Source organism: Thamnophis elegans, chromosome 7 (genome assembly GCF_009769535.1).
Source record: "Thamnophis elegans isolate rThaEle1 chromosome 7, rThaEle1.pri, whole genome shotgun sequence".
Lineage (NCBI taxonomy): Eukaryota > Metazoa > Chordata > Lepidosauria > Squamata > Colubridae > Thamnophis > Thamnophis elegans.
Window position 1 is genome coordinate 13,428,458 of NC_045547.1, and position 22,581 is coordinate 13,451,038.

General features: G+C 43.4%; 1 protein-coding gene across 1 annotated transcript in view; it reads left to right on the top strand.

Moving 5' to 3' along the window:
- Positions 1 to 22,581, top strand: part of EPS8 (epidermal growth factor receptor pathway substrate 8) — a 182,974-nt gene that overhangs the window by 145,630 nt on the left and 14,763 nt on the right. Inside the window, 3 exon segments of the mRNA XM_032220802.1 lie at positions 3,761 to 3,795; positions 10,950 to 11,058; positions 12,467 to 12,604. Of these exon segments, the coding sequence (XP_032076693.1) occupies positions 3,761 to 3,795; positions 10,950 to 11,058; positions 12,467 to 12,604 (282 nt within the window).

Here is a 22,581-nt window from a genome sequence, read left to right on the forward strand (position 1 = left end):
CAAGCCTTCACAAGGTTTCTGGCAAGAAGGCTCAACTGTCATGAGGTTTGGGTTCATTAGAAACAAACAAACAAGCTACTTTTCGGAGTTCAGCATCTCACTCCAGCACATGCTTTTGTGCCATGGCACCTGCCACCTGAAAAGTGACAATATGCCAATGTGTGGCTTGACTTGTGAATCCCTTGAAACCATTGTGTGATGTTTTTGGGGTGTGTGTATGTGTCTTCTGCAGCCTGACACCTTTTAGATGGGACTGGAGTTCTGAGAACGCTGAGAATTTGAGAGTTAACAAGCGTGGTGTGTCTGGAGGCACTCAGCGGAGAAGCCTAGTTTATGATTAAAATCAAAAATAAGTATGTTTGCGTCCTTCAGAGTCAATAGGGCAATCATTTTTGACAGGGCTGGAAAAGGAAAATTAAATTCAACCTGACAAGGAAGAGCAGCACGCTTTATCATCTCCCTGCCTTCCTTATTTCTTCCCCCTTTGTTTATTTATTTATTTGTGCATTAAGGTCAGTTAAGCAACCTTGGTCGGTCTGAAAATCCCTGCAGCTTGCTTGATTGGCACTTGGATGGAATGAGTGGGATGGAGGGGATCTGAAATGCAGGACTGTAAAATGAATTGGGTAGTGGGGGAAAAATATTCCCAATAAGGCAAATACATTTTTTCTGTTCTGATCTGACTATTCTGTTCTATTCTATTGTATTCTATTCTATTTTACTTTTTATTCCATTTCCTATTCCATTCCACTCCATTTCCTATTCCATTCCATTCCATATTCTATTCCATTCCATTCCATGTTCTATTCCATTCCATATTCTATTCCATTCCATTCTCCGTTCCACTCCATTTCATTCCACTCCATATTCTATTCCATTCCATTCCATATTCTATTCTATTCTACTTTCGATTCCATTTCCTAATTCTATTTCATATTATGTTCCATTCCATTTCATTTCACTCCATATTCTATTCTATTGCATTCCATATTCTATTCTATTCCATTCCATCCCATGAGAATCTTGGATGGGAGAAACAAATAAGCATACATTTTCTTAATCATACCGCACTAGTAGTCTATGATAACTGATTGTAACCTGTCTTTGTGATCAATAATACCAGAAAAATGCCAACACAAAAGCTTTCTAGCCTTCCTTTGGTATTCTTTGACTGAAGTCTCATGAGTACTGTGATTGAATGGTGGAAAAATATCAATGTATTCTAACTCTAGGTATTTCCTAAAAATGCCTTGTTCTTACTAAGAAAACAGATTCTTTTCTCTTTTTATTTTGGAAAAAAAGCATCTTTGAATGAATTAACAGCATGCATACTGCTGCCATGGTTACACAGCTTAATGCGCAGAGCTAAGCGTTGACTTCAAATCTAGGAAATTCTGTTTCTTGAACATTAGTCCTAGCTTAATCTCTGTTGAGCTCCATTGTGTGCCTTTTCCCTGTCTTCTGAGCAGGTTTTATTTGAGCCTTGCCATATCAAAATATAAACTGGGCTTGAGAAGGCACCTGAGGGTAGAACAAAAAGCAATGGGTGGAAACTAATCAAGGAGAGAAGCAACTTAGAACTGAGGAGAAATTTCCTGACAGTTAGACCAATTAATCAGTGGAACAGCTTGCCTCCAGAAGTTGTGAAGGCCCCAACACTGGAAGTCTTTAAGAAGATGTTGGATAGCCATTTGTCTGGAATGGTTTAGGGTTTTCTGCCTAGGCAGGGGGTTGGACTAGAAGACCTCCAAGGTCCCTTCCAACTCTGCTATTGTATTGTATTGTATTGTATATTGTATTAAATCCTATTGCAATGATTTAAGATCATTTTGTGGTTTGCGGTCTTTGGAGTGATGTCCATTCCTCCATTGACAAGGCTGGCTAATTAGTTTATGTAACTATAACAACCTGTGTGACATTTGATCCAATGGGACCAATAATTTGACAGGTTCTGAATTCCCCTTCTAAAGGAAATCATAGCTCAGTGCTAAAACATTCAAAAGACTCCAGGTTCAAAACAATACTGCTAGAGTAAAGAAGTATCATGGGAAAGATATCCTTAAGTGGGTGCATCACAAGCCCCACCAGGTGGTGGTTCTTCTTCTTCCTCCTCCTCCTCCTCTTCATCCCCTTTTTTTGCTTCTTTTTCCTCCTCTTCTTCTTCTTCTTCTTCTTCTTCTTCTTCTTCTTCTTCTTCTTCTTCTTCTTCTTCTTCTTTCCAATTCACTTCTACTTCCTCCTCCCCCTCCTCCTCCTCCCTTTCTTGCCTACTCTGTCATTTTGGGAAAGAAAAACAGATTTATATTTTTGTACTGTAGTAGATTACAAACTTCGTTCAGAGCTAAATGGACTGGAGATTCTAGTGTTCTCATATACAAATAAGAGCCAAGGTGGCGCAGTGGTTAAATGCAGCACTGCAGGCTACTGCTAGATCAGCAGTTCAGCGGTTCAAATATCACCGGCTCAGGGTTGACTCAGCCTTCCATCCTTCCGAGGTGGGTAAAATGAGGACCCAGATTGTTGGGAGCAATATGCTGACTCTCTGTAAACCACTTAGAGAGGGCTGAAAGCCCTATATATAAGTCTACTGCTATTATTGCTATTGCAAATAGCGGGACTTATTTATCAGTTCCTGTATGAAACTGTACGAAGGACAATTGTTTTTAGGAGTTGCTTGTTCTGTTTTTTTCACACCCCAAACCCCCTTTCTAAAACAATTGGCACCCCCTCTTCCCTTTTCAGATCTTCCCCTGCTTTACTTGCAGAAGATCTGAGCCCATATGAAACTACTAAGGGTAGCCTTCAAAAACTCAAGATTTCCAGACTTATAGATGACTAGCTGATAACCCGGCGTTGCAGGGGTATTTATTTATAGGGAGAAAATGCCCAGACCAAACGTAATTTCTAATGTTGGATCTTCCCCCTTACCAGAGGGAGCCCCCTTGTGGAGTACTGGGAAGCCGTTACCATGACAACTCCATGTGTTGTACAGCAGAATCCATTGAAAGGCACAACAAGCTGCATCTTAACAGAGCACACACCCCAAGGGGTATTAGGGGTGCCTTACCCCCACAGTATTTCTTTTCCAGAGTGTAAGTCATCGGTACCAAATGTGGTTGAAATTGCTCGAGGCATTCCAGAGTTATGCTGGAAAACACACACACACACACACACACAACACACACATACACACACACACACACACACACACACACACACACAATTTTGATCTGTAGGACACATTTCCTTCTTTATAAGGAATGATGATTGAATGTGGTATTGCCCAGTTGTTTGTAAGCTTTTATGAATTTATAATTCATCAATTTCTAGCTCAGATTTCTTGGGATGCAAGGAGCTGGGAATATCATTCCATCAGAGGTGGGTTGCTCCTGGCTCGGCCCGGATTGGGCGAACAGGTAGTGGCGGCAGTGAGAGGCTCCACCCACTCACCCGGGCGCTTCTGAACATGCACAAAAGCATCGCATGCACGAGCAAACCAGTAGTAAAAAAAAATGGAAACCCGCCCACCACTGCATTCCATGTACCAGTCAGAGCATCTGCCCAATAGCTTTTCCTTGTTAAAATATCCAGGCCATTCCATGTTGAAAAATGGTATGGACTCAACTTTTCAGGTTGCAACAATGCAATGACAGTTCTGTGGAAGATGTGTAGAGAATGGCTATGCATAGTATGCAATGAAAGATCTCTGGCAGACTTTATGTAATTGACAACTAATCTCGTTTGTTTTTCTTTCTTCCAGCATCCCAGCATCTCTGATTATCCTCCATCTGAAGGGTATGCATTCAGTAACACAGCTTACAAAAGAGGGCCTCTGCCGGACCAGGGGGCAGCTGTGGCTGCTTTTAAGCAAAGTGTTAGCCGACATGTAGATAGGTAACTTTACGTGGATGTCATGTGTACAGTTATGGAGAACTGTCCCAGCTGGTGGCTTCTAGGATGAAGGTGGCATTATCTTTATACATCTGTTACTCTTCACTGGCCATAGAAGTAGAGATCCTTCTCTGTGCTGAAACTAAAACTTCTTCCCCCACCCCTTCCTTTTTTTTTACTCTGCTTTCTCTAAGTGCTGCTGACAAGTTCTGTTTAAACATGCTATTATAAATAAAGAGAGATAACAGAAATGGATTGTAAAGTCTGAATTGGAGCTTGGAATCTTTTCCTACTTACAAACAAGGAGTTGCCTTGTTCTTGGCCAAGGTCAACATGAGGTGGCCATTTTCTCTGTGGGTTTAACTGTTCACTTTTGCCAAAGGAGACACAGAAGAGAGATGCTCCCTGTAGCTTTCCATACAAAATCAGCTTCCATGCTGTTAAACCAAATGGAGAGAGGATTAAGGTCCATGGATTTTCCATGGTCTTATAACCCCCAACAAGAAGATTCTTCTCTGCCTTATTAATAGACAGTACGTTTCTGAGTCTAATAGTAAGAATTTATGTAGCTTAGTGTCAAACTGTTGGGTTCCTTGTGTTCTTGAGCTTGACTGTTTTCCTGTAGATATATCAACCCGTCAACATACCATTTACCAGAAACAGGAAACAGTATCAGACAATCAAGGAAGAAGATAGAGAAGGAACCATCAAGATTGGCAAAATAAATTACTATATATAAGCAACCAGCAATCTGCATTCTCCCTCACCAATGATGTCACCTAGTTTGATAATGAAACATCTTTAGGAAAACAACTGAACTCAGATATCATCTAGAAACAACACATTTCTTGTTGCCTGATGGTGCATGAATATATTACATGGTTTTGCTATACTCTATCACATCTCCCATCTTCAGCATCTGTGCCCCACTGCTTTAAAAGCCTAGAACAGTGTTGGTGAACCTTTTTGGCACCGAGTGCTGAAAAGGAAGCGTGCATGCAGGCCAGAAACTGTAAGAGCAGCCGCCGGGTTAGCAGGTGTGCCCCGGGAAGATGATATTCTGGTTTCCGGCACGCACATATGCACCAGCCACTTGGGTTTCTGGTTTGTGGCATGCATGCGTGAGTGAAGACCAGATGGCCGGTGCATATGTGCACGCTGGAAACCAGAAGATAATATTTCTGGCACATGCATGCACATCCGGCGGCTGCTCTTTTAGTTTCCGGCACTCCCACGTGCGTGAAGACCAACTGGCCAGCATGCCGGAACCCGGAAGAGCAACGGGCGACAGCTTGAATGCCCAGAGAGAAGGCTCTTTGTGCCACTTCCGGCATGCATGCCATTGGTTCACCTAGAACCAATGGGCCTAGAAAATACATGACTGTATTTTCCTAATTCTAGACCAGGAAAGTAATTTGTTGGGGAATTGGAATCAGGGAGAAATTACACTTTTAAAAAATGAAATGTAGCAATGCCCAATTAGCGAGCAACGTCAAATAAACTGCAGATATCTGTATTAGATTTAACTTTCCATTTTAACAACATGGACTTTTTAATGTTGGTTGGTTGGTTGGTTGGTTGGTTGGTTGGTTGGTTGGCTGGCTGGCTGGTTGGTTGGTTGGTTGGTTGGATGTATAGATGGATGGTTGTTTAGAGGTTTCATATGTAATGCAGTGCCTTAACAGTTCTGGGAAACGTAGAAGATAAACATAATTAAACACTGTTATGTTGTTCTCACTGTTATGAGAACATAGAAGTTTGCCTTCTCTGTAGCATGTTCATCTTGAGTTCTAGTTTCTTCCCCCAGATGTTGGCCTAGGATGGGTGGACCTCCTTTGGTGTGTGTGATATGTTTGAGTTGTTGACTGCTTCGACCATCTAGTTATTTTCATATGCCCTTTTATATTTGTTGTTTACACTCTGAGTCACCCAGAGTCCATTGGAGTTAGGTGCTGCCCAGGTTAAGGCAAAAAGCAAACTACAAAAATACTTTTCCGCAAATAACAAATAGAAAACCTTAAAAATGAAAACAATAAATGTTAACTTTAAAATGCCTCTCCTAATAATTATAAAAGCAGCTTGTTTCAGATGTGTGAATCTGGGACAGATTACATGAAAATAAACATTCCTGTAAACAGGTATTATAATTCATTGAAAGCCAGTTTCGTGTAGTGTTTAAGATCTCAGGCTAGAAACCCAGAGGTTGTGAGTTCTAATCTTGCCTTATGCACAAAGCTAGCTGGGGAAACTTCAGTCAATCACTCACTGTCAGCCCCAGGAACAAGACAATAGCAAGGCTTTGAAATCTTCTCAAGAAAACTGCAGGGACTTGCTGAGGTAGTCAAAGGCACAGAAACAATTAGAATTCATTATTATCGATTGTCCTTCTTTTGAAGTTTTGTTTAATAAAGCACCTCCTTGGGTAAATTTCACTTCTTGAATCACTGGGAGTTTGCAAACTAGAGCATTGGTTAAATTACATTCTGCATTATAATGCAATGTTATACATGTATACATCACAGCAACCTTGTGAAAACTACATTGGATTTTTATTTTATTTTATGCAACCCTCTTTTTCCACTGAGTTCTATCCAGATAATCATGTAGCTTTCTCCAATCTTATATGCTTTCAATACCTTGAAATTTTGGAAATTGTAGTCCTAACATAACCAAAAGACACAATGTATCTTGGGTTTAGGTGGCCTCTAAACTGACATGGCCAATCTCTCCTTTGGCAAAAGCAAATATTCATGAGTTGTGAGCAAAGTTGTCCAGGGATCACATCACGTGAGTTCCAAAAGCAATGTGTAAAATAAACGATTTTTATTGGAGCGCAACAGTGAACATGTAAAATGTTCCAGGATTTCTGATCGGTTGAGTCCTTGGGCACATAGTGCCTGTCCTTCTTGTCTCATCAAAATGTGCTTTTCCCTTTCAGCATCTCTGTATCCTCAGCTATGTCTTCTTAAATCTCAGTGATTTCAACCTCATTTATCTAAATGGCTTAGGATCAAGAACGCAGAGTATATAAATAGCCAAAAAGGTTGGGAAAACAGTGATGGAACTGCATAGATTATATGAGCCATTGCTTTGGAGCTGAATCATGCATTTTGGATAATCAATTGGTGGTTGGTCAGTGGTAATTCTGTGGTGTCCCTTTTTCTCTTCTCTTTAAGTTGTGACAGTTCTCCACAGCTAATCAACTAGCTAGTTACTCAAGCACCTAAAAGGGGGAAATGTATAATTGGTTTGAAATATTTAAATACAAAACAGAAAACAAGAGTCTACAAGTTGTCTTTGTAATGTGATTGCTTATATTGTTGTATTCTGCTTATAATCATGTAGCAGCTTCATGGTCATTTTGTAGTCTAGTTTCAAGGGCATAGCTCAGGGGTGGGTTTCAACCGGTTCGCGGCGGTCCCTGCGAACCGGTTGGTGGCCGAACCCGGAAGTAAGTAACTTCCGGGAATGGCGAAGGGCGCGCCCGCCCGCAGTCCTTACCCGGTTTTGACGAGTTCTGCGTTTCCACGCATGCGCAGGATGCATACAGCGCCTGCGCGATCGTCCAGGAGCAGCTGGAGCATCGCGCAGACGCTAGTACGCATGCGTGCACCGTGTGTGTGCACGAGGACGCCGCCGGCCCCGTTCCAACCGAACCAGTTGGAACGGGGCGAGAAACCCACCCCTGGCATAGCTTATCATTTTCAGCTTTTCAATAGCCCCAGTCAATAAAATTTCAAATCTAAAGTCATTTACAGCTAAGGCTATGAATCAAAATGGAGTGTGCTAAACTTGGAAAATAAAAAGATTTAAAAAAAAAATTCCCAAGCCAAGGTTCTAATAAAAGTGGAACTAATTGCAATTAAGGATTGCTTCCCATGTATTTGTCATCCTTTTCTCTCTTATCATATTACAAAATATAAATTGGCAACAACTCTTTAAAGGGACTTTCTGGGCCACATCTAAAGCTTTATGAGGCCAAGTGTATCTAAAATGCCCCAGGCTATTTTTTTAAATTTCTAACTAATCTCCTTCCCTGACGTCAAAAATCTGTTGCGGGAAAAGAATCCTCAGCTTACTTCTGTGATCTGGATCAAAAGATGTAACTCTTGGTAGAACATGTGCTTTTGCAAGCGGGAGATTTTGGGTTCAATCCTTGGCTGAGAAAAGCTTACCTCGGGAGCTGGAAAGAGAGAGGACAACAGTGAGCTAATGGGTCATTGGCCTGCTTTCAGAATGTGTTTGCTTTCTCCTTGGTGAAAATGTGTCCTTTGCTAGTATATAAGATACATCTCATCATGTGTGCACGAGGATTGACTGAATCTGTGGGAAACTATATTGCAAAACAGTATAATTTGCAAGTTATCTAGGTACCATGTGATCTAGATATTAAAGAGTTGTATTTGATAGAGGTGTGATGGTGAACCTGTGTGCCGTTGGCAGCTGTTCCTCTGGTTTCAAGCATGCACACATGCGCCAGCCAGCTGGTCTTCGCAAGTGCCGGAAACCCGAAGATCAGCTGGTCTTTGGGACCTGGTCTTTGGGTTTCTGGCGCACCAGCCACCTGGTGTTCGCGCGCATTGGTCTGCCGGGAACCTGAAGACCAGCTGGCCGGTGCGCATGCGCACACCGGCCACCTGGTCTTGGGTTTCTGGCAATCACACGCATTCCAATTTGGGCACTTGGTGTCAAAAAGGTTCACCATCACTATGATAGAGTGTTGTGCAGGGGTGGGATTGAAAATTTTTAGCAACCGGTTCTCTGCCAAATTGCTGGGTGGGCGTGGCCTACTTGGCAGATTTTCACCCTCCCCAGTCTAAGAAGGTGTTTCTCGAGCCTCCGGGAGGGTGAAAATGGCCTCCCCTGGAGCCCGGAGGCCCTCTGGAGGCCAGAAATGGGTCCATTTCCGGACTTACGGAACTTCTGGGGGAGCCGTTTTTTGCTCTCCCAGAGCCTCCACATGGGCCCTTAACTTAACTGGCATCCAAAACAGGCTGCGTGCAGACTCCTTGGAAGGGCAGAGTGGGGTGGGTGGGGCCAGCCAGTCCTTGGAACTACTGGTTCAGCGAACCAGATGTAAAATTAACATACAGTTCGCCCAAACCGGTCTGAACCATCTGAATCTGAATGCACATAAAAGGAAGACAATTGTGGATAAGGAGCCACAATTTTGTCCCCTGTGGGGATACAGATGGCATTACTCAAAAGGCTAATGATGTCATTGGGATGGGTCATTTTTAGGATATTTGGGGACCAAGACAGGATTTTAGGAGGGAAATAAGAACAGGAAAGGACCCCATTTTCACCTCTAGAAGTTGACTGAATTTCAGTGGCAGGATTTGAGTCACTTTTGGGGGGGGGGGTGAGTGAGATAAATTCAGGGTGGAAATGGATGCAATTTCCTTCTCAGATGCCTTCCATTTCCACTCTTCTTTTTATTGTGTTAATAAAAGGAGAATTGGGCTGCTAAAAAATCAGAAATTTTGCTAGCTTGTTTGGACAGGAACATCTAGTGATGTTGAGAAGCTGGATTTTGGCTTTACCCCTGGATTGAGTGAGGATCAAAACTCTATGAAACCAAAGCATCCTTTCTGGATATTTTGGTTTGATAGAATATCTGGATATATTTCACATGTATGCCCTTGAAAGGAACCATGTTTGGGAAGATACACTTAATCTGGATTCTCCATTAATTATAAACTCACAGAGCAGGCATGGTTTATGCTGACTTTAAAAAATCCTACACACGATTAAATCCAAATGTAGTACTAAGGAGGAATCTTAACTGCTAAGCCTTTAGTGGCCTGATTATGTTGAGTAAACACAGCTACTAATAGCTAAAGATATTGTCAATGATGAGGTTGGTTTCATAGTTAAAGCTTCACTACCAACACTGACAAGGCAAGCCACTTGTATATAAGCAGAGAGCAAACTCCATTCCTTTCTAATACTGATGACATTACCTAGCTGGGTAATGAAATGTCTGCCAGAAAATCACCAAGCTCAGAGAGTTTTAAAGACTCCTCTGTTTACCGCTATTTTATGTGCAACAATGCACACACAAAAGAGGACATTTTCACTCATGACACCACGGCAGAGGTCGGTTCTTACCAGTTTGGATTGGTTTGGCCAAACCAGTAATGGTTTGGCAGCCTGGGTCGCTGGAACCGGCAGTGACCCAGGCCGACACATCCCCGAACCAGTTTTCCTATGGGCCGCCATCTTGATTTTTGGTTCTGCACATGCGTGGAACAATTTTAATTGCACAAATTTAATTCCCCCCCTTTTAAACATTTTACGCATGCACAGACCTATTTTTGTGTAAATGCTCACATGCGCATGCATCTGGTGTGCACGTGCAATTTTTTTTGTGCGCACCAAACCGGCAGTAATGCCAGGAGCAACCCATTCCTGCACCATGGCCACCGTTTTGCAAATTTTAACACCCTGTTCTCTGCAATAAATGGCAAATTATCACCAAGAATCACCACCTCCTTTCACCTAAATTTTTAAATGAGAAGATCAGGCTTACGGCTTTCAAAGCTAAGAAATCAAAATCGTGACAAGGGTATGCTTCTCTTCTAGATAATGGGGCACATCTGCAAATCCTTCCGAGGTAATTTCTTTATGCTTCCTTAAATACTTGAATTAGATGCCATATCATTTCCCACAGGTTCCGTGATATAATCAGCCCACACCAAGTTGAGACCTACTCCTATTGCACTCCGTGCTTTGTAGAAAAGCATTTATATATTTATGATAGTGGCCTAGAGTCACGCGCATGAGATGGGCAGCTACAGAAATCGAATAAATAAATCAAGCATGTCATCAAAGATGTGAGCAGGCCAATTGATATTTGCAACTGCCTGGATGGAGGAATAGGGCTGCTGGCCGGGGCAGCCATCTGCTATTGTGATAGATCTCTAATAGTTTTTGCCTGGTAGTCAATCCTGAGCTAATTATAACCAATGACAGGCAGAGCTGGCTTCTCTTCTCTTTTTGGCTATGCTAATCTAACAGGAGAGCTGGATAACGTTTTGGCTTATTTGTTTTTGTAGAAATTATGAAGCGCATAAAACCCCAACCAAGAAATACGCCAAAACCAAGTATGACTTTGTGGGAAGAAACCAGAGTGAACTTTCTGTTCTGAAGGATGAAATTTTAGAGGTAACAATGCTTCTTTAAACACACACACACACCAGAGGTGGTATTCAGCCGGTCGGGCGAACCGGTAGCAGAAATTTTGAGCAGTTCGGAGAACTGGCAAATACCACCTCTGGCTGGCCCCGCCCCTGCCGTTCCTATATTCCCTTGTTTTTTAGCTCAGTTGATTTGCGCGGCAGAGTGAATTGCCGCTCCTCAGCTGAGCTAAAAAACAGTTCAGCTCACCAGCGCTGACACTGAGGGCGGTCTTTGAGTGCTACGCCTGCATTCAAAGCATGCATGCTCGTGCAAAGTGCGCTCTCGTAGAGCCGATAGGAAAAGATTTGAAATTCCACCACTGACACAGAGAGAGAGAGAGACAGACAGACAGACAGACAGACAGACAGACAGAGAAAGGTAGTCCTTGACTTACGACAATAATTGAACCCAAAATTTCTGTTCCTAAGTGTGACTGTTGTTAAGGTTTCGGACTTTTGCTATTGTTGTTAAGTGAATCGCCACACTTGTTAAATCAGTAACAGAGTTGTTGAGTGAATCTGGCTTCCCCCATTGACTTTGCTTGTCAGAAGGTCACAAGGAAGCGTGATAAATATGAATTGGTTGCCAAGCGTTTGAATTTTGATCGCACGATCATGGAGATTCTGCAATGGTCATAAAGTGTGGGAAACGCTTGTAAGTCACTTTTTTCAATCCATTGTAATTTTGGTCACTAAATGAATGGGTGTAAGTCAAGGGCTATCTGTAGACTTACGCCTCTGCTGTCGAGCTTTGGATGAGCTTCTCTAGACTAAACCATGAATTATGTTGAATAATCATAGTGATTCCAACAGCTGAGCATCCCGTGTTATAACTCAGAAAACTGGTTGAATTCAAGCCACGCGTGAAATCTGTAACTTTGATATCAGGAGGGCCATTCACTGAATAGCCTGGATAATAACATTATCCATCTCTACTTGCATCGAACTATTAGCAAGAGCTTTCTGCCCTGAAAGGGTCAGAGGTGGGTTGCTGCCAGTTTGGCCCGGTTCAGCTGAACCGGTAGTAGCGGTGGCGGGAGGCTCTTCCTGGGCACTTCTGTGCATGCGCAGAAGTGTTGCACACGTGCGAGTGAACCGGTAGTAAACTGGTTAGCAACCCACCTCTGCTGAAAGTATATTATTTGTGCAAAAGGAAGCCAACATATCCATGAAAGGATGGATCCTTCTGACAGGATCACTTCCCTTTCCTTTGGAGGTGGGTCTTCCTTCCCTGAGACGTTTCTTCTATGCAGATCATAGTCATTCTGGAAGTAAAACATCTGTATCAGAATCCCTTTTAGTTTAGGTGACTATTTAGTTTCGGTGACCTTTTATTTAAATGGGACTATGGAGTCAGACCGGTTCGTTGTGACAAGATTTGTTTGTTTTTCCAGATTCTTGATGACAGAAAGCAATGGTGGAAAGTCCAGAATGCAAATGGATTGACTGGATTTGTGCCAAATAACATCTTGGAACCTCTCAGAACTCCTGAAGGTGTCTGTACAGAGCCAGCATATATGCACACCATACAGGTATCTCCAGTTCTTTTAAAGCAAAGAATATGAGGCACCATGTTGACAGGACTTTGTCCTCAGAGATTGAATAGCCTATGACAAGGGTGTCAAACTCAAGGCATGCAGGCTAGATCCGGCCCACGGGGTGCTTAGATCTGGCCTGCAGGCCCACTCTGGAAACCACAAAGACCGGCCCGCAATGCCTCTGCCAGCCAAAATGGAGCTTGGGAGGGGGCCCTGAGCTCCATTTTCCCTGGCAGAGGGCTAGCAAAACAAACTAAAAACAAAACAAAAGGAGAAATGTTTGCCCTTTTGCATTTGACCATGTAAGAAGGGACATGAAAGGAGAAAGGGAAAAAGGGAAAGACAAAGAAAAAGAAGGGAAGATGGGAAGACAGCAAAGAAGGAAAAATGGGAAGGAAGAAGAAAGGAGACTGAAGATGGAAGAAAGAGGAAGGAAGGAAGGAAGGAAGGAAGGAAGGAAGGAAGGAAGGAGATTATAATGAGAGTGAGGGACGGTTTGAGGGAAGTCCTACCTTAGCACTTGGCCACCACAGGTGCCTACGACATGCATGGCATTGAGCTGGCCACGCCCACCCCAGCCATGCCCGCCTGAGGTCAAACACGATCCTGATGAAGCCCTCAATGAAATTGAGTTTGATACCCCTGGACAGTGGTGGGTTTCAAAAATTGTTCGAACCTGCTCTGTGGGTGTGGCCTCCTTTGTGGGAGTGGCTCACCACCCATGTGACCGGATGGGAGTGGCTTGCCGCCCATGTGACCGGATATGAAGATGCCGACGACACTTGTCAGAACCCCCTTAAATTACCTCACACACAGCACTGGCATGCATAAGAATAGGATGTAAACTTGTTTTTTAAAAGGCATCTTTGGTTTGCATTAAAACAACTCCAACACACGCAATGTTCTGACTGCACCACAAACGCAGTAGTCATCCTTACCTTTCACAGAGGCACTGAGTTTTATAAATATGAGCATGATAGTGTAGAATAATCATATCCAAGGACCAGTGGTGGGTTTCAAAAAAATTTGGAACCTCTTCTGTAGGTGTGGCCTGCTTTCCGGGTCCACTGGTGGAACCTCTTCTAACCGGTTCGGTAGATTTGACGAACCGGTTCTACCGAATAGGTGCGAACTGGTAGGAACCCACCTCTGCCCCTGGCCTATGAGATACCTAAGAGAATCTAGATATCCAGCTCTGCAGAAGGATAGCCTAAGACAGTGTTTCTCTACCTTGGTGACTTTAAGTCCTATGGACTTTAACTCCCAGAATCCCCCAGCCAGCATAGCTCGCTGGGGAATTCTGGGAGTTGAAGTCCACAGGACTTAAAGTCGCCAAGGTTGAGAAACACTGGCCTAAGAAATGCAGGCAAAGACAACCAATTGGGATTCCAGATAGCCTGCTGGTCTTGAGTTTGAATTCTGCATGACAAGGATACAAATGAGGTCAAATCAGATGGACGCTTTGGTGGAAGTGAAGCAGGGGAGGGCCCCAACATGGAAGCTCTAAAAGAGGATTGTAAGAACCTGTAGTTCAGCAAAAGTTGGATCACAACTACTGCTATTACCACCAGCTAGGCTGAATTTAGCTGATGGGAAGCTCCCCAAATGCAAGAACCACGCGTTCTCCGTGCCTGCATTAACCTCTTGCCCATTTTTCAGAAGCGCCGCTTTTATTAATTTAACTTGTTTATTTATTGATGAAACTGATGCATTGCCTGAATCCAATCTGAGCTTCGTGCTAAGGGTTTCTAAGGATTCCCAAGAAGCTTGTTAAAGAGCCTTTCTGTTCAATCAGGTAACGGCCAAATGATGAGCAAGAGAAATATCAGAAAAGTCAAGGGGCTTGAGCACCTAAGTAGATCTTCTATTAAAAGGCATCTTATAGCATACAAAATAAATTCATTTAATTATTAATAATCCCAGCATTGTTTCTCTGGCAACGTGAAGCAGAGTCTCTGCTCTTTCGATGTCTCCTTTTTACTGCTGACATTTGTAGTTTTGTTACCACGCTTTGGGTTTTAATTCAGCTTATGCCTTTTTTTTTTTTCATTTAAATGCTTGTCATGTCTTGATAGTTATTGATGTCAAAGAAGGAATTTGAATTATTTAAGGTAGGGTGTTTTTTTTTCCCCCTTTTCATCCAAACTGTCCCTATTCAATTTCCCCAAATTTCTTTTTGGGTGTGTAAAGTGGATTCCGCTTGCACTTTGCATGGGTGTGAGGTTGCTGGCTTTTCTATTGGTGTGGAATTCTCTACAAAGGATTGTAGAATTTTTGATCTTTTGAATCAAAGGTTCGTAATAATATGCAGGTTTTGAGTACCATCAAAAGGCGCATATTATGACCAGGTTTTTGTTTTTTTAATTCTTTGGTGCGTTGAAATGAAGTGGCAGAATATTCTGAACAGAAGTAAATCATCACTATTAGAACAGAAAGAGGGATTGTATGAATTCAGGTCAGTTCCAACTTTTGAGTCACTTGAAAGATCAGTCCTTTTTAAATGTTCAGATCAATTAGCAAAATCAAGCTGGTTTTACTGGAACACCAGAGCTGGTTTGGTGAGGCCTTGATTTGGCCTTTTAAAATAGTATCTGTGCAGAGAAGGAGGATGGCTGAGGCATTGGGCTCTTTTGAAAAAAATGGCTTTTATTGCTTTATTGCAGGGGTGTTAAACTCCTGTTGTCATGGTGGCATCACATGATGTATCACAACTTTTTCCCCCTTTGCTAAAGCAGGTGTGGGTGTAGCCAGTGGTGGGATTCAAATAATTTAACAACCGGTTCTCTGCCTTAATGACCAGCTGGGTAAGCGTGGCTCAGTGGTCATGTGACTGGGTGGGTGAGGCCAACTCAACATCGCTCACGTCAATGGGTGATTTTGCCTTAGCTGTTACAATGTAGCAAGGGTTAAAGAGGCAGTTTCTGTAAGCAGGGCAATAAGGATTAGGCTAGAAACAACACCAGAATGTTTCCTTCCTGCCTTCCTTACAGGATTAGCCCTGTAAAGTGGGGAAAAACAAAAAGAGATTTCTTCCAATAACCAGTTTCCAAACTGCTTAGAAAGTTAACAACCGGTTCTCCCGGATAGGTGTGAACTGGCTGAATCCCACCACAGGGCGTGGTCAGCATGTGACGCATTCGGCCCAAGTTTGACAGCTCTGCTTTATTGTTTTATTGATGTTGCGAGCCACCCAGAATTGCTGAATATTTAAAATTGTTTGAATACAGATGACCATGTAAGTCATTTAAATCAACAAATTGATTGTTTGGAACTGATTTGCTGCATTGAACATTCATACAGGCAGCAGGCAGGCAGGACACAGAGAGTGAAGGAAGGAAAGAGGGAGGGAGGCAAGGAAGGAAGGAAAGGAAGGAAGGAAGGAAGGAAGGGTGGGTCCTCCACAAAGTACCAAACTGGAAGCAGGATCTAAATAAAGAGAAGACCCTTTCCGATCTAATGGTTCAAGAATTGCACCATTACCTGAAAGACTTCCATTCAAGTCCACTGTCAATCATAGAAGCCCATTAGGTGATTTTGGACCTATTGCTCTCCTCTCTCAGCCTAAGGTAAACATAAAGGTTCCCCCGCACATGCGTGCTAGTCATTTCCAGCTCTAGGGGGCGATGCTCATCTCCGTTTCAAAGCCGAAGAGCCAGCGCTGTCCAAAGATGTCTCCGTGGCTGGCATGACTAAACACCGAAGGCGCACGGAACACTGATACCTTCCCACCAATGTGGTCCCTATTTTTCTACTTGCATTTGTGCATGCTTTTGAACTGCTAGGTTGGCAGAAGCTGGGACAAGTAACAGGAGCTCATTCCATTACGCAGCACTCGGGATTCGAACCGCTGAACTGCTGATCTTCTGATCGACTAGCTCAGCATCTTAGCCGCTGAACCACCGCGTCCCTCTCAGCCTACCCAAGTTTTATTCCAAAGACCTCTATGGGGAAGTCTTGGCTGACTGGCTCCAGTTTACCCAATAAATTTCCCTTGCCAAAGGTTACTCGCACCAGGTGTCTCTTATTTCACTGCACCTCCATGACCCTCTTAAGAGAATATTTTTCTTAATAGCTATAATATCTACCAAGCAGATATTAGGACTGCGGGAAGTTCTTCGGTTTCCAAGTTATGTATTTTCTACAATGTTCAGATTGTACTTAGATGCGACCTTTCTTTTATTCCGGAAAGCAGATTAAATTGTCTTGTTCATTGAGCCCAGGAATTTCCTTCATTCTGATCCTTCTTGATGTGACAGGATTATTTACATGTAGTCCTCGTTTAATGACAGTGACTTAGCAAACATTCAGAGTTACAGCAGACCTCTCCCGGAACTATTTATGATTTGTTTTCAAAATTCTGACAGCTGCACACAACACCCACCCTGCGGCCATGTGATCGCATTGTGGGTGCTTGGCAAATGGCTCACAGCCGTTTGCAGCGTCCCGCAGTCACATGACTGCAATTTTCAACATTTTTTCCCCAGTTTCTGGCATTTTGTTTTGATTTCTGTCAAAAAGCGTCCATTGGTGAAAAGGGGTTTGCTTAATGACCGCAGCGATTGCTTAACCACAGGGGGAAAAAAGGTCATAAAGTCAAATGTGGTCATATGGCGACCTTTTTAATGACCACCACAACTAAGGACCATAGTTCTGGCCTCGATTACAGTTGTATTTCAAGGACTACTTCTATAGGGTAGACGTATCTGTCAGTGCATGAGAGTTCATGACTTGGCAGAGGCATGGTAACAAGGTCAGCCAATGGATAGGCGTAGCAACTAAGTCAGCCAATGAGGGCTGTTTGGAAACAGAAACAGTATTTGCTGTGTGAGCAACAAGGAGACAGCAAGGAGCCTGGGCGTGGCTTAGATTAACTTCTGTACTATAGCTCTGAGTCTGTGCTGAGCTCAAAAACTGGTCTGCTGCTCTAAAACTGAAACTGTTCTCTCCTCTGCCTGTGTTTGCTTGTACCACGTTGGAAGAACTAGTTTTTAGTATTGTATATTTATTTCATGCCTTATATTATATATAAAGAGAAGTTAATGAATCCTGCTGAATCAGTTACCTGTGTGTCCTTTCTGGGTGTGTGATTGCCGCAACAAATTCTGACAATATCTTAAGAACATTGTTCTTGTTTGGATGGAGTCTTAAAACTTAGGAAAGGTTTGTCCTCTTTCTAGATAATTAAAAGGATAAATAAGGATTCCATCCAATCCTTAGCATCCTTATCATCAGAGTCCGTGTGGCTTTGGAGAAACGGTCTTCCTGGGCCTTGTGGTCACCAAGAAAAGCCACAGCTAAAGCAACCTTCCAATAGAGAAGATTTACAAAGTTTCGTACTATGGGAAGACAAAAGGCATTGCAGAGTAGAGAAGTAGGTCCTGCGTTGGTTGCTTCCGATAGACACATCTTGCAGGAAGTAACACTTAATGGTGTCTGCCTGTTGTAGGCGGCTGTTTTTCTCAGATTCTGCTGTGGCAAGATGGTGCATGTCTCCCAAAGAGACATCTCTTTCCCTCAGCTGTTTTTCTTCCTGCGAGGAGAAACAAACGGAATTTCCTCAGCTTTGGTTTCTATTTTTTTCAGTGAATTGGATGTCCGTGGGACTCTTGACTCACTCATGTGACATTGGGGATGCTCAGGTCCTCAGTCGCACAAGTATCGCAGGCGCTTGGAGCCCCATCTGCATGAGCTTCGCGGACACTCTCGGTCCCACTCGCACAAGCGTCACAGGCACCTGGGGCCTCGGTCGCATGCGCGTCACGGGCACCCTTGGCCCCATTTACATGAGCAGCTGGTGCTCCTGCACACACACACACACACACACACACACACATCCCTCCCTCCCACAAAACCATCCCCTCTCTCCCCCCCCCTCTCCAGGCCACCATGCTAGAGGATGCTGTACACTTTAGTTCACATCTTGGACTTTCTGTATCAAAAATATCTCAATGCTCCGAAGCATGTCTGAGAAAATGGTCTCAGACATACTTCGCCACGATGTAGAAAAGATGTGGAGACTCTGGAAAGAGTGCAGAGAAGAGCAACAAAGATGATGAGGGGACTGGAGGCTAAAACAGATGAAGAACGGTTGCAGGAACTGGGTATGGAAAGAAGGACTAGGGGAGACATGATAGCAAGGTTCCGATATCTCAGGGGTTGCCACAAAGAAGAGGACTCAAACTATTCTCCAATGCACCTGAGGGCAGGACAAGAAGTAATGGATGGAAACTAATAAAGGAGAGAAGCAACCTAGAACTAAGGAGAAATTTCCTGATACTTAGAACAATTAATCAGTGGAACAACTTGCCTCCAGAAATTGTGAATGCTCCAACACTGGAAGTTTTTAAGAAGATGTTGGATAACCATTTGTTTGAAGTGGTGTAGGGTTTCCTGCCTAGGCAGGGGGTTGGACTAGAAGACCTCCAAGGTCCCTTCCAACTCTGCTATTGTATTAAAATGATTACAGGTAGACCTCAACTTACAACTTTTCATTTAGTGACGGTTGGAAATTATAATGGCACTGAAAAAAGCAACATATGACCATTTTTCAGACAGTTGCAACATCCCCATGGTCAAAATCCAGATGCTTGGAAATGGATTCATATTTAGGTTGGTTCCAGTGTCCTGGACTTTTAATTTCTTCTTGCAGGCGTATAGGTAGTCCTCCACTTATAACCTTTCATTTAGTGATCGTTGGACGTTAGAACAGCGCTGAAAAGAATGACTGTTTTTCACACTTACACACAATGCAGCATTCCCCTGATCATGTGATCAAAATTCGGGCGCTTGGCAACTGGCTCAAATGTATGACGGTTGCAGTGTCCCGGGGTCATGTGATCACCTTTTGTGACCTTCTGACAAGCCAATGGGGGAGTCAGATTCACTTAACAACCGTGTTGCTAACTGAACAACTGCAGTGATTCACTTAGCAACTGTGGCAGGAAAGGTCGTAAAAGGAAACAAAGTTCATTTAACAACTGTCAATTGGGTTCAATTGTGGCCATAAGTTAAAGACTACCTGTTACTATTTTTAAACCCAGTTTATGGGACACAGTGAAAGCGGGAGCCTATTGATGGGTTATAATAAAGGTTGGTGATTTTGTGTGGGTGAGAATAAGCTTTTTAAACCTAATAAGGCTACGGTGAAAAATTGGCTGGGATTAAGCTATAAAGTACATTGTTACAGGGCACAGCATTAAACAGTAGATAGAAAGCCCCACTTTTTGTCTCCTTCCTCACTATTTCCAGGCAGTGCTAACTATCTATTTAAAAAAACAGAAAATTAGAAAGTACATTCAGAAGATTTATGCAGGAATGATTTAAAAAAAAAAACCAGGTCAGCAATCCTCATACTGTGATCCATAAATTAAAGCAAGTCACAAATTCATTGTCTGAAGCTGAGAACCAGCTTGCACTTCCCTTGTTCTGTGTGCCTGATTTGATGTGTGAAATGAGGCACATGGTTGGAAGGCTGTCAGATCTCGGCAGTGTTGATCTGTTTAACTTGGATGCTTTCTCCTTTCGTTTGTCACATTTTGGTACTCTCTTTCTTGCCTTCCTTGCACAGCCATAATTATGAATTGGGATTTGCATGAGAGATTCTCGCTGGAAAAGACTCAAAACCTTATTGTGAAAAACAATGTCATCTAAATCTTGCTGGTTTATTCCCGAGAAATACTGTTCACTAGTATTTTTATAAAAGTAGAAGTAAAGCTTTCCCCTGTCCAGTCGTGTCTGATTCGTGTGTGTGTGTGTGTGTGTGTGTGCGCGCGCGCGCGCGCATGCGCTCATCTCCTTTACTTAGTCAAGGGAGCTAGCATTGTCCGAAGACATTTCTATGATCAGGTGGCCGAGGTGCACAGAAAGCCATTATCATCCCACTGAAGTGATACCTATTTATCTACTCGCATATGCATGCTTTGGAATTCCTAGGTTGGCAGGGAACTGGGACAAAAACAAGAGCTCACACGCCGGGCTTGGGTCTCAAACCCAGGTTGTCAGTGTCTTTAATCATTGAGTCATCGCCCACTCCCCACACCAGTATTTTAATTATAATTTGCAAATAATATATATTCAGAGTTAAAACTTGCTAAAATCGTTGCACTGATCTTAATGAGCCACGGTAATGCAGTGGTTAGAGTGCAGTACTGCAGGCTACTTCTGCAGACTGCCAGCTGCCTGCAATTTGGCAGTTTAAACCTCACCAGGCTCAAGGTTAACTCAGCCTTCCGTCCTTCCGAGGTGGGTAAAATGAGGATCCAAATTGTTGAGGGCAAGAGGCTGACTCTGTAAATTGCTTAGAGAGAGCTGTAAAGCACTGTGAAGCGGTATATAAGTCTAAGTGCTATTGCTATTAAAATATATGACAAATAACCTGAAATATCTATTATTTTAGGAAGGCACATTCTAAAGCATGGGTCCCTAATTTCCTGTCCATGGACTGGCACAAGGCCACGTAAAGAAGCGAAGCCCCATCCACGGGATGCAGGCAGCATGCCAAACCACATCCCTTCCAGAAAGGGAGAAAACCCTTTCTCCACGGAACTGGTCCCTGGTACCCAAAGGGTTGGGGGACTGCTGTTCTTGAGGTTGACTTTAACAATTAGAGTCAAGAATTGACGCAATGGCTCAGTGGCTAAGACACTGAGCTTGATCAGAAGTTCGGCGGTTCGAATCCCTAGTGCCGCATAACGGAGTGAGCTCTTGTTACTTGTCCCAGCTTCTGCCAACCTAGTAGTTCAAAAGCACATAAAAGTGCAAGTAGAACAGGAACCACCTTTGTTGGGAAGGTAACAGTGATCTGTGCACCTTTGGCATTGACCACGGGGACGTCTTTGGACAGCGCCGGCTCTTGGGCTTAGAAACGGAGATGAGCACCGACCCCTAGAGTTGGCAACAACTAGCTCCCATGTGCAGGGGGAACCTTTAACTTTACCTGAAATTCTTTACCAAGAACTGGCTGGGGAGCCATCTGTCATTTCCCAGCCTACCACAGAGTATTCCTCAGAAAGGGAAGAATTTCACAGATGCACACTTCCTCTCATTCCATCACAATCTGCCTTCTCCCCAGTCAACGCCATTCGCTGGATGCTGCCAGGGAAGCAGCAGGAGCTGAGTTCCTTTCTTCTTGCCCCCCCCCCCCCCCCGAATCCAGAAACAAGGATCAGGTGCCAAAGTTACAGTGAAATGCTCCCATTCTCCCCTCCCTCCCCCGCTTTGCTCTACATCTTTCCCGTTGACGGGTCATTAGAGATTGGAAGCGAATGGGAGGCGGGGGGGGGGGCGGAGAAAGTTTATGTTCTTCCTTTAAGCCCCGTAAGATTGGCATTCCCTATTGACCAAGCCTTTACAAAGGATTCTAATGAATGAACAGGCTGCATGGCTGTTTAATTAATGTGAGCTAGATAAAAAGAGAGCTATTGTAGTCTGTTCCGGACCCTTTGCATAGTTTGCAAGCAAGTGTTGTGCAGATATAGTTCTCTGAAATCTGACATTTTACCAGGAGCTGTGACTGACGGGATCCTGAACCAGTGAAATGGAGGATTTAGCTATTTTCAGTCCATCCCTACCTGGGCAACCAAAGTTTTAAACCAGGGGTGTCCAAACTTGAGACGTTTAAGGCTTGTGGACTTCAACTCCCAGAATTCTCCAGCCAAAGTCCAGTCAAATGGCCATAAGGGGTGTCCAAACTTGGGAACTTTAAGGCTTGTGGACTTCAACTCCCAGAATTCCCCAGCTAAAGTCTAGTCAAATGACCATGAGGGGAAACTGACCATTGGAACTTCAAATATGGGTCATAACCCCCCCAGCCCCTAGGAGCACTTTGCAGGCCTCTCAAACTCTCCGCATGTCCCATTTTTCACAAATCTTATAGTCCGAAAAATACAGTAAACGTAGAATCAGAATAGGAGAAATGGATGAGGGAGGCTCATTAAAATGATACAGGCCATAAACTGCCCTCAGTGTAAAAC